General features: G+C 50.0%; 1 protein-coding gene across 2 annotated transcripts in view; it reads left to right on the top strand.

The window, feature by feature from the left end:
- The first annotated feature begins 923 nt into the window (after positions 1-923).
- The window catches only part of kdm5bb (lysine (K)-specific demethylase 5Bb), a 35,658-nt gene continuing 24,925 nt past the window's right edge, over positions 924-11,656 (top strand). For both annotated transcript variants that reach the window (XM_048240819.1, XM_048240818.1), the window contains exons 1-4: positions 924-1,255; positions 9,885-9,962; positions 10,715-10,837; positions 11,207-11,377. In XM_048240819.1, the coding sequence (XP_048096776.1) occupies positions 1,103-1,255; positions 9,885-9,962; positions 10,715-10,837; positions 11,207-11,377 (525 nt within the window). In that variant the 5' untranslated portion in view covers positions 924-1,102. The remainder of the gene's footprint in view (positions 1,256-9,884; positions 9,963-10,714; positions 10,838-11,206; positions 11,378-11,656) is intronic.

Here is an 11,656-nt window from a genome sequence, read left to right as displayed (position 1 = left end):
GTGCAGGGCCAAATCCTTCAACGTATTTCGATCTTGTGATTTTGTTTCATTATTTTGGTGTAGACTCATTTCCCTAACTCCAGCCTAATAAGATTAATTACAACAGACCCCTCCTTCCCCAAACTCGTAGGGACAGCATCCAATCAGCAACTCCATAGAGTCTATTTAAAGAACAAGTCCCGGTCACCGTGAGCTGTCACCTGGAGATATTCCTCCGCGGAAGTAAACAGTACTGGATGGGTAGCCAGCCTACATATGGCAATATCGCTTTTATGGAAGGACGCCGTCCCGGTGGTAGTTGCAATAAACATTATGTAATCACTTCATATGAAGTGAACGCGTATTAGTTAAAACATGTAGCGTGTACTAAAATAAGTTGTGTCACGTTCAATTTGCCTTAACCTCCTTGAAAATGTTTTGAAGTTGTTGATGAGACGGTTATTTGCAGCCTATACTCGATGTCCCCATATATTTTGCTGGCCTAACACAGCGTCATTTGATTAATTCGGTATTAGCCTACAGCAGGCTGCATTTGGCAAACAAATAAATAAATAAACTCGATAGGCCTATGGGACCTCTAACAAGAGCTCCCTATTCGCTGTCTCGCAGCATGCTTTTCAGAGCTTCACTAGACTATGATGCATGCGTATCTTTTTTTTTTTTTTTACACGCAGGCAACGTGTTTTAGGCCATGTAACTCATGCATTTATCTAAGGCTATCTCTAATCGTCCCTTTACATTCCACCGACAAATATTGTGAAATTTAACAACAATATACTTAACCAGTAATGAAAAGGTACTATACTTCACACAGGTCAATTAAATATTGTCTCTAAGATTTTCGAAGAATTATAATATTTAAAGTAGACTAAATTGGTCTCTATTTTTTTGGGCGGACGTAGTCACTGCCTTAGAACAATCATCTCACGGTGTGTGTATGTGTGTGTGAGTGCTAGTGAATGTTGATGCTGATTGTTTGACTCAAAGAGAATCTGATGCTGGAGTAACCAAGGGATTGATCGTCTTGTTGATCCTAACAACATTTCAGTCTGTCAGGATAAAGCGACCGGTGTCTACTTTGGCCTGGAACCGGACCACGACAATGACCCAGCCTCGGCCGGACGAGTTCAAGCCGCCACCGGAGTGCCCAGTCTTCGAACCAAGCTGGGAGGAATTTGCGGATCCCTTTGCATTTATCAATAAGATTCGACCCATAGCCGAGAAAACTGGCATCTGCAAGGTCCGACCGCCTCCGGTGAGTGCGGCGTTGGGGGATAGAGTGTTTCAAGATGCTGCAAACTGAATTTCCTCGGCAACCACTGTTTGAGAATTTGGATCATGTCTTAATGGGTTTAAAGGGAAATTTTCAACATGGCGGCTTTAGAAAGAATAAGACAGCTGGCTTGCTATCTTTTGTGTGCTCAACTATCAAGGTCCTTCTTTTTTAATTAGAATGGGGGGCAGGTGGTTGAAAGTGGCCGTCTGCGCGGTGTGTGTGACAGTTTTACACCTGACACGCTGATCAGTAACTGTACTTTGACACAAATATTGGAGATCCTCCTGATCATTGGGACGAAAAGTCCTGAAGTAACGTTAGCAAACGTTCAGCCCAGTACAGCTAAACGACAGTAAACAAAAAACTACACATTAATAACACAACAGATACAAACTTGAAAAAATATATTCAGTGAAGATCACTTCTGTCTTATCAGAATGTTGCTATTATCACCACGAATTGTTTTGTGAGACCCGATAACGTAATCTGACATAGTTAGCCTAACGCTGGCTAACGTAAGTTGGATAGGGTCGTTGTTTCACACAAGTGACATTTGGTTAACGTTAGTTGCTTCCCTCGACTGTATAAGGGTATAATTAACTGCATGGTTTCCAAGCTCCAAATACACATGAAAGATACTTCTTCTTAGCCTGCAAATGAGACAAAGATATTTTTTGCCATATAATAGGCCGCTTTCTTCGGCAAACTCAAGACATTAACGTTGTTGACTATCCTAGCTTTATAGCTAACGTTAGCTGAAAGTTCTGCTGTGGAGAATGGTGGTTTTACCGACCGGCGTGTGTTTCAAATGACTTATGCCGCACTGATTCTACATTGTGACACTGCACTTACTTATATGTACAAGTAATTTTGTGGAGTGTAATAGATCTTAAGTAGCCTTGATTGTGTGGAGGCTTCATGGTCACACAACGTGGACAGCATACCTGGTGCTAGCCTATCTATTAGCCAGTGAACATCGCTGCCTAACTTGCCAATCAGCCGAGCTGAGCTCAGTTGCACAATAAGGGTAAGCCTAGCCTATGATCAAATATGTATGCTGTAACCTAACAGTGTGATGGCTTTTAATGTATACCTTTATAACTAAAAGTATGCTAAAGTTAAGCACGGGCAAGTTGTTTTCTTACAAGTTGTTAGATTATTGAACATAGTCTTTCTGGTCCTTCTCATATTGAAGCATAGGATTATTACCGCTATCTTTACTTCAATATAATTGGCATGACAAATTGAACCAAACGCGCCACGAGTGTCTCAAAAGTTCTCCCTTTTGCGCCGCTCTGTCCTGAGAGAAAGTGCTGCTGGATTGCTTCTGCTCCTCAGTCAAGGGGATGGGTTACGTAAAGACCAGAGTAGACGATACATTGTATCAAGAGAAAGTCTTTGATGGTCGTTGTGTGGGCACAGGGCACATGTTACTGTCACAATGGTTTCAAGAAGATTGTATTTTATTCACACAGTTAAATCCTACATTGGCATATATCCAGTAGCAGTCTTCTCAATACCACTGACAACCTTCAGCCACTTCATCCGTTTATTGAGGTTGATTTGCAGAGGTTTAGGCTATACTAGAGCCTCTAGGATAGCCTACATATAGACATACATATGTAATGATTCATTATTTTTGTCTGGTCTTTGACTCTCACCAAAGTGACGCTCACACTGGAAGTAGAAGCTACGTGACGTTTTCCATGCAGTAATTTAAATATGGTAGCATTCGACGCTCACTGTCAGTAATCAATTTTAGCTTAAATCGTAATAACTGATGTGTAACGGGTGTTTTGTGTTAGAAAGTCGGCTACTCCTATTTCAATCGCCTTGACATTGTGTGTTACAATTGCTTGGTTGAGCTTGCTTTGCCATAGCCTACATGGGGGTCATTTCCTTAAATAATAAGAGTCGGTAGTCCTTCTGTTGTAGGCTAATGTACACGCTGATTTTAGATCATGATTTCAGTTAGCAAGTCAGTCAAGTCATTCACGCACTATAAATGCAACTGCCTTTCAACTAGGCAGTAGTGACAAGACACCCCCCCTGCAGCGTGTCAGGGATGTGAAAAAATAAATAAAGAAGTTTTAATTAAATATCTTCGAAGGTCAGGCATTTGAAGCCCGAGCGAGGTTCCACACAGCTCTGTGTTCGCCCAGGCCGTCCGCCAAGCAGGCCTAGTCTTGGGTGTTGTCTTCCATGTTGGCTTTGTGGTAGGCTATGGAGAGCACCATCTGGCCATTTTGTGTGTCTGTGCTAGGGGTTGTTGTGGAGGCATCAAGAGCAAAGCCTTCGTGCTCGAACAGTGTAGGAAATCGTGTGTCCTCAATCCGCATAGCGGGTTTCTGTCCCGGTTGTGGAGTGTGTGTGGGAGAGGGGTGAGTGGAAAGAAGTCGAGAAGCGGTGACGGTGTGTGCTCGCAACATGGCTACTGAAATTAATTAATTAATTCCTTATTGTATGTCTTCTCCATGTTTACAATAGATTTGGGTTGTGTATAAAGTTATTAACTTCCGTATCGCGTGGTTCGGTCAAAGGACACTGTACTTACTAATTTATCCAACCATATAATGCAAAGATAAGTGAAACACGAAGGCTTTCTCCTTGTTTTAGGAATTCCACTGACCAATAGGCGTGAAGCGTCAGATAACTCAAGGATGATATGCGCTCACCGAATAATTGTTCTGCTACTTCGGTTCCTATTATTTTTTGTGAAATAATAAAACGATCAAATTATATTGGACTTTAGTGGTATGAGGCTGTTGTTCTTTTCCCATTGTGTATGAGCGTACAACAGTTCCCAAATGACCAGCGTTTGTGTTCGACGGCGTGATGATGACTCGGGAGCAGACAGTGGAACAATATGTTTACTTAATTACTATTAGAGAATATGTCTGTGGTTTGGCCTTTAAAACAAATAAAACCTCCCAGTTTCTGACTTGTAAACAGAGACATCTATGCAGGCAATATCATCTCTAGAGGGTCATAAAGGAGTAGACCATCTATGCGATATCCTCTGCACTTTGGGGATAACGGGATACCGCTAGGGCTTATGCGTTATGTATGAATTGATTTCATTGTGGCAGAAGACCATTTTAAGTGTATATCATATTTGTGTGTGGCTGGCTGGTTTGTTGGGGATGCGTGTCTTTTAGGACCTCAGAAAGCTCTTTGTGGAACACAAAGAGGGAGTACATTGTGTGTGTGTGTGTGAGAGAGGGTGGGGTTTGCAGTGGGAGGCCTGAATGGTAAAGATGTCAACCTGGCATACTTGTTAGCCTGTGGAGAGAGAAGGCTTGTTTACACATTAAACCCACACCAGGATGGGGGAGGGTGTGTGTTTGTGTCTGAGAGAGAGAGCGAGAGAGACGGAGGAGGTGAAAGTGGCGAAACAGAAAAAACTATTGTTCTCGGTTTAAATTGAACTGCAGTGTGTCTAAGCTGTTCCCATCCTCTGTGTACGTGTGAGAGAGAGTGAGGTCACAATTCTTCATAGCTAACATAACTGTTTAGCTGTGTCAATGGTACACTCTGTGTCTTCCAGTGGCTGAGATGGGCGATGGGGGCTCAAACCCACGTCCTCCAGCTAGCCCCAGATCCTCCAGCTAGCCCCATGTCCTCCAGCCCCACGCCCCATGTCCTCCAGCTAGCCCCAGATCCCCCAGCTAATTTCAGATCCTCCAGCTAGCCCCACATCCCCCAGATCCTCCAGCTAGCCCCAGATCCCCCAGCTAATTCCAGATCCTCCAGCTAGCCCCACATCCCCCAGCTAGCCCCACATCCCCCAGATCCTCCAGCTAGCCTCACGTCCCCCAGATCCCCCAGCTAGCCCCAGATCCTCCAGCTAGCCCCCACGCCCCCAGATCCTCCAGCTAGCCCCACGTCCCCCAGATCCTCCAGCTAGTCCCAGATCCTCCAGATAGCCCCACGTCCCCCAGATCCTCCAGCTAGCCCCAAGTCCCCCAGATCCTCCAGCTAGCCCCAGATCCTCCAGATAGCCCCACGTCCCCCAGATCCTCCAGCTAGCCCCACGTCCCCCAGATCCTCCAGCTAGCCCCCAGATCCTCCAGATAGCCCCCCCACGCCCCCAGATCCTCCAGCTAGCCCCCAGATCCTCCCAGATAGCCCCCGCCCCCAGATCCTCCAGCTAGCCCCACGTCCCCCAGATCCCCTAGCTAGCCCCAGATCCCCTAGCTAGCCCCAGATCCCCCAGCTAGCCCCAGATCCTCCAGCTAGCCCCACGTCCCCCAGATCCCCCAGCTAGCCCCAGATCCTCCAGCTAGCCCCACGTCCCCCAGATCCTCCAGCTAGCCCCACGTCCCCCAGATCCTCCAGCTAGCCCCAGATCCTCCAGATAGCCCCACGTCCCCCAGATCCTCCAGCTAGCCCCACGTCCCCCAGATCCCCTAGCTAGCCCCAGATCCCCTAGCTAGCCCCAGATCCCCCAGCTAGCCCCAGATCCTCCAGCTAGCCCCACGTCCCCCAGATCCCCCAGCTAGCCCCAGATCCTCCAGCTAGCCTCACGTCCCCCAGATCCTCCAGCTATCCCCAGATCCCCCAGCTAATTTCAGATCCTCCAGCTAGCCCCACATCCCCCCAGATCCTCCAGCTAGCCCCAGATCCCCCAGCTAATTCCAGATCCTCCAGCTAGCCCAAGATCCCCCAGCTAGCCCCAGATCCCCCAGATCCCCCAGCTAGCCCCAGATCCTCCAGCTAGCCCCACGTCCCCCAGATCCTCCAGCTAGCCCCAGATCCTCCAGCTAGCCCCACGTCCCCCAGATCCTCCAGCTAGCCCCACGTCCCCCAGATCCTCCAGCTAGCCCCAGATCCTCCAGCTAGCCCCACGTCCCCCAAATCCTCCAGCTAGCCCCAGATCCTCCAGCTAGCCCCACGTCCCCCAAATCCTCCAGCTAGCCCCACATCCTCCAGCTAGATCCGCCCCAAATCCTCCAGCTAGCCCCACGCCCCCAGAGCCCCTCCAGCTAGCCCCAGCGCCCCCAGATCCTCCAGCTAGCCCCACGTCCCCCAGATCCCCCAGCTAGCCCCAGATCCTCCAGCTAGCCCCACGTCCCCCAGATCCTCCAGCTAGCCCCAGATCCCCCAGCTAATTTCAGATCCTCCAGCTAGCCCCACATCCCCCAGATCCTCCAGCTAGCCCCAGATCCCCAGCTAATTCCAGATCCTCCAGCTAGCCCCAGATCCCCCAGCTAGCCCCAGATCCCCCAGATCCTCCAGCTAGCCTCACGTCCCCCAGATCCCCAGCTAGCCCCAGATCCTCCAGCTAGCCCCACGTCCCCCAGATCCTCCAGCTAGCCCCAGATCCTCCAGCTAGCCCCACGTCCCCCAGATCCTCCAGCTAGCCCCACGTCCCCCAGATCCCCCAGCTAGCCCCAGATCCTCCAGCTAGCCCCACGTCCCCCAGATCCTCCAGCTAGCCCCACGTCCCCCAGATCCTCCAGCTAGCCCCAGATCCTCCAGATAGCCCCACGTCCCCCAGATCCTCCCAGCCCCCACGCCCCCCAGATCCTCCAGCTAGCCCCCACGCCCCCAGATCCTCCAGCTGGCCCCACGCCCCCAGATCCTCCAGCCCCCAGATCCTCCCAGCTAGCCCCACGCCCCCAGATCCCCAGCTAGCCCCCCCGCCCCCCAGATCCCCCAGCTAGCCCCCAGATCTCCTCCAGCTAGCCCACGCCCCCAGATCCTCCAGCTAGCCCCAGATCCTCCAGATAGCCCCACGTCCCCCAGATCCTCCAGATAGCCCCCGCCCCCAAGATCCCTAGCTAGCCCCCAGATCCCCAGCTAGCCCCCAGATCCTCCAGCTAGCCCCGTCCCCCCAGCCCCCCCCCAGCTAGCCCCGTCCCCCAGGTCCTCCAGCTAGCCCCAGATCCCCCAGCTAATTTCAGATCCTCCAGCTAGCCCCACATCCCCCAGATCCTCCAGCTAGCCCCAGATCCCCCAGCTAATTCCAGATCCTCCAGCTAGCCCCAGATCCTCCAGCTAGCCCCAGATCCCCCAGATCCTCCAGATAGCCCCACGTCCCCCAGATCCCCCAGCTAGCCCCAGATCCCCCAGCTAGCCCCAGATCCCCTCACTGTAGACAGGTTCTGTACTCTATTAAAGACAAAGTGCTTGCTTGCTAACGTCGTCAAGGGAGCTGCAGCATTTGTGAGGGAACACGTCTGAGTGCAGCCATGGGAGCATTTTGGGCGTGTTTGAAGTCTCATACGGAACTATTCCCAGCAGATGGACTTCAAATTATTCCAGAAATGGGACAATTGTAAATGGGACCCCCTGCAGGTGAAGCTCAGAGGCTTTTGTGTGTGTGTGTGTGTGTGTGTGTGCTTGACTGGACATGTGCTGCGGTCTCATGTGACATTCAGAGGCCTGATTGTGCGCACAATGTGTCTGTGTTGGTGTGTGCACATCCAGACTGTGTAGTGGGTCAAGCTCTAGTGTAGTGCTGGCCTGGCTCCAGTCTGGTTCTGGCCTGGCTGTGACGTAGCCTAGTGAGGGCTCACTGTGTCCCATATCGAGCGCGTGCAGTGGTGTGGGTGTGGATGTGTGTCCTGTACTGAGCGCGTACAGTGGTGTGGGTGTGGACCTCTGACTGTGTGTCCAGTAGTCCCTGATCTGGCAGCTGGAATACCTGGAGATGTTTCTGTGGCCCTGGAGGAGATCCCAACACAGCCTCAACACCGTCATGTCTCTTCTGCTCTCTGTGTCCTAACCAGAGGCCCCAATACAGCCACGTCCCCCCCTCTCTGTGGCCCAGGAGGTGTCCTTACAGGAGGCCCCAAAGCTGGAGCGTTTCACCTGCTCCCTGTGGCCTAGAGCAGTGCGTCTGCTCCGTCCCCTCCCCCACTGGCTTGCCCGAGAGAGCTGGCCGCAGCAGGTTGCCAAGAGCCCAGAGCAGGCCGACTGCAGGCTGCAGGTTTCCTGTGAGGCCTGGCTAGGAGACACACACACACACACACACTCACTCTCACTATCACTCTCTCTCTCTTTCTCTCTCTCTCTCTCTCCCCCCCTTCTCTCTTACAAACACACACTCTCACACATGTACATCGTTTTCAACCACAGTGGGCCCCTCCAGTCCACGTAGCTTTTACTGCTAAAGAGGCTTGTGCTGTTTCTGTCTCTCCTCCTCTGAGGGTTTGGTGTGTTTGTGTGTTTGTGTGTGTGTGTGTGTGTGTGTGTGTGTCAGTGGGGCTGTCTGCTACAGTGACGCCTTTTAAAAAGCACACCTGCTTTGCTGAACACACAAAAGACATGCAAGCATACACACATGGAAATATGGAATGTCTGCAACACACACACACACATACACACCTGCATTTTGTTTGTGTAGCACTCAGAATGCACACACACACACACACACACACAGATGTCTAAGTCCTAAATGCTTAACACATAAAAGTGGTGTTAAATTAATAAGGCTGTTTATCACCCAGTGAAGATCTCTCCTGCGTGATCACGTCTTATTTTAGAGGAGGTTTGAGCAGGCAGATAGATATTTCCTGCGTGATCACGTCTTATTTTAGAGGAGGTTTGAGCAGATAGATATTATTTTAGAGGAGGTTTGAGCAGATAGATATTATTTTAGAGGAGGTTTGAGCAGATAGATATTTCACCCCCCAGAGGTCACAGCTGCAGACACATACAGGCGTCTCATACACGACAGACCGAGTAGATAGACAGGATGATGGGAGAGATGGTGTCCGTCTGTCTGCTCGATCTGTCTGTCTGCTCGATCTGTCTGTCTGTCTGCATGTCTGTCTATCTGCCTGTCTGTCTGTCTGTGATTACTGGGGTGGTTATCTGTCGCTGTTGATGCCGTTCTGGGGAGGGAAAAGGAGGCATTCAGACATGTAGGGGACATGTGTGTGTGTGATAAATTATAATGACCTGTAATTGGTACATCATGATTAGTGTAACACATGTAACAAGTTGCTTAGTTGCTGTGCAGTGATCAGTAATGTCTGTGTAGTTATCAGTGATTACGTAAGGGATAATGTATTGTCTGCTGGTCACAATCGGTAAATAAGTCCAGACAGGGCGAATAGGACTCCGATGCACGGCGGAGGGGTCTTGCTTTGTCCTGAAGCGACTTATTGACCAGCGGACAGTACATTATCCCGCTTATTTTACGGCTACTTGCCAAAACGAGAAAAGAAACTTCACACAATGGGTCTTTTGAAATTATTTTGTTACCGTTTCGTGGGTTCCGCTGAGAAAACCAGTAGTTCGCCACACAAATAGAACTTGAGTTTAAGGTGTTGCGTGGCAACATATTACTAGCTGACTTTCACTTTCAATAAAATTCCATTGCAATAAGTGAACGGACTGCTTGCGGAGTGATATGAAAGACGTGAATCAAAAGAGCAAAACCCATTGCCGTTGACAGCAGTCATTATATACTTTGCAGCGGTGATTATATAATTTTAACAGCCCTCTGAACATTGGAAAAGCCCATTCATGTGAATGGAACGTTTTGCAGCACTCTGAAGAGGAGTGTAATAATGTGTCATAACTGTTCTCTGATCAGTAATAGCTGTGTAGTTATCAGTAGCTGCTCTGTAGTAACTGGTCTTGTTTTTTATTACAGGATTGGCAGCCTCCCTTCGCCTGTGATGTCGACAGACTCCACTTCACGCCTCGCATCCAGAGGCTCAACGAGCTGGAGGTAATTATGGTGTGTGTGTGTGTGTGCATTCCTATATGAGCTGGAAGTAATTTCTCTGTTTTATCTTGTCCTAACATTTTACTGTGTGTGTTTTCAATCTTATGGCTGCATGGATTTTGTTTGTGCATGTGTGTGTCTCTGCGGTCATATACTTGGGTGTGTGTGGGTGTGTGTTAGCGTACGGGGGGGGGGTGGGAGCTGAGGATCCTCTGTTACTGGAAGTCAGAGAATAGAGTTCAAAGACCACCAGAAAACCACCAGATTTGATGGGTCAGCAGATACCCCCTCTGTTCCGTGTGTGTGTGTGTGTGACACACTGTGTACTCTGGGGAGATGCACTGTGCAGGGGTCCAGTTAATGATCATGGCCGCCATGGCCGCCATGAGACCATCTGTCCCAGTCACCAGAGGAAGGACACAAAGCAGTCTCATGAAATCTTAACTCAGCACTCAGAGAAAAGTGTAATAGTCTAAGAGTCTAATAGTCATTACTTGTAGATGAGTATTGGGGTGACTTGGGCAGTTATGGTCATGGTGTGACGTAGGCAGCAGAGATCTTGGGGTGACTTGATAAGATTTTGAGGTGCAGTGATAAGCAATGATCTTGAGGTAAAGGGTGTCAATGATATCTTGAGGTGGCTTAGGTAGGTAAGATTTTGGGGTGACGTCACATGGGTAGCGTCTAGGCCATTTATTGTATCACCACTTGACCAACATGCATTCACTACTTGACCCCCTGTTCCTGTCGCGCAGGCCCAGACCCGGGTCAAGCTCAACTTCCTGGACCAGATCGCCAAGTTCTGGGAGCTCCAGGGATGCTCGCTCAAAATCCCGCACGTCGAGCGCAAGGTTCTGGACCTCTACCACCTCAACAAGGTCAGTAGAACCTCAACGAGGTCAGTAGAACCTCAACGAGTCAGTAGAACCTCATATAGCACAAGCAACACTCCGGCTTACCAAGGCCTGTGGCAGCTTAGTGTGTTGAGCTTAGTCAAGGCCAAAGCCAGCGGAGTCGAAACCTATTCAGTGGAACAAGATCTAAACTCTGGCAAACTAGTTTGTGCCAGTGTAGTCTGCACCAACCCAGTTAGAGGAGAACCACCACAGTCTACAACACAATTCTGGTTCGATGCCAACTCGGTAAGATTAGCAACATCTTAGTGTAGAGTGCCAGTGTACAGTCCCCAACACTCTCGCCAGGTTCGGGAATAATAATGTCCCCTGTGGTCCCTCTCCTCTGTGTAGCTGGTGGCGGATGAGGGGGGCTTTGACATCGTGTGCCGGGACCGGCACTGGACCAAGATCGCCCTGCGGATGGGCTTCGCTCCCGGGAAGGCCGTGGGGTCCCACCTGAGGGCCCACTACGAGCGCATCCTCTACCCATACAACCTCTTCCAGTCCGGGGCCAACCTACTGGTGAGTATAGAGGAGGGAGATGGAGAGAGAGGGAGGGGGAGAGAGAGAGAGAGATAGAGAGAGAGAGGGAGGAAAGAAAGAAAGAAAGAAAGAAAGAAAGGAGTGGGAGAGTAAGGCCCTTTCCCAATTCTCTGTCTTACCCCTTCCTCCTTCCCCTTAGTTTTGCAAAGAGGGAGGGAGGGAGGTGAGAGACAGGAGGGAGGGAGAGAGGGATGGAGGGAGGGAGGGATAGAGAGGGAGGGAGGGAGAGAGGGATAGAGGGAGGGAGAGCATCCTCTA

The sequence above is a fragment of the Alosa alosa genome, chromosome 4 (assembly GCF_017589495.1).
Source record: "Alosa alosa isolate M-15738 ecotype Scorff River chromosome 4, AALO_Geno_1.1, whole genome shotgun sequence".
NCBI lineage: Eukaryota > Metazoa > Chordata > Actinopteri > Clupeiformes > Clupeidae > Alosa > Alosa alosa.
This window is presented reverse-complemented; position numbering and strand designations above follow the sequence as displayed.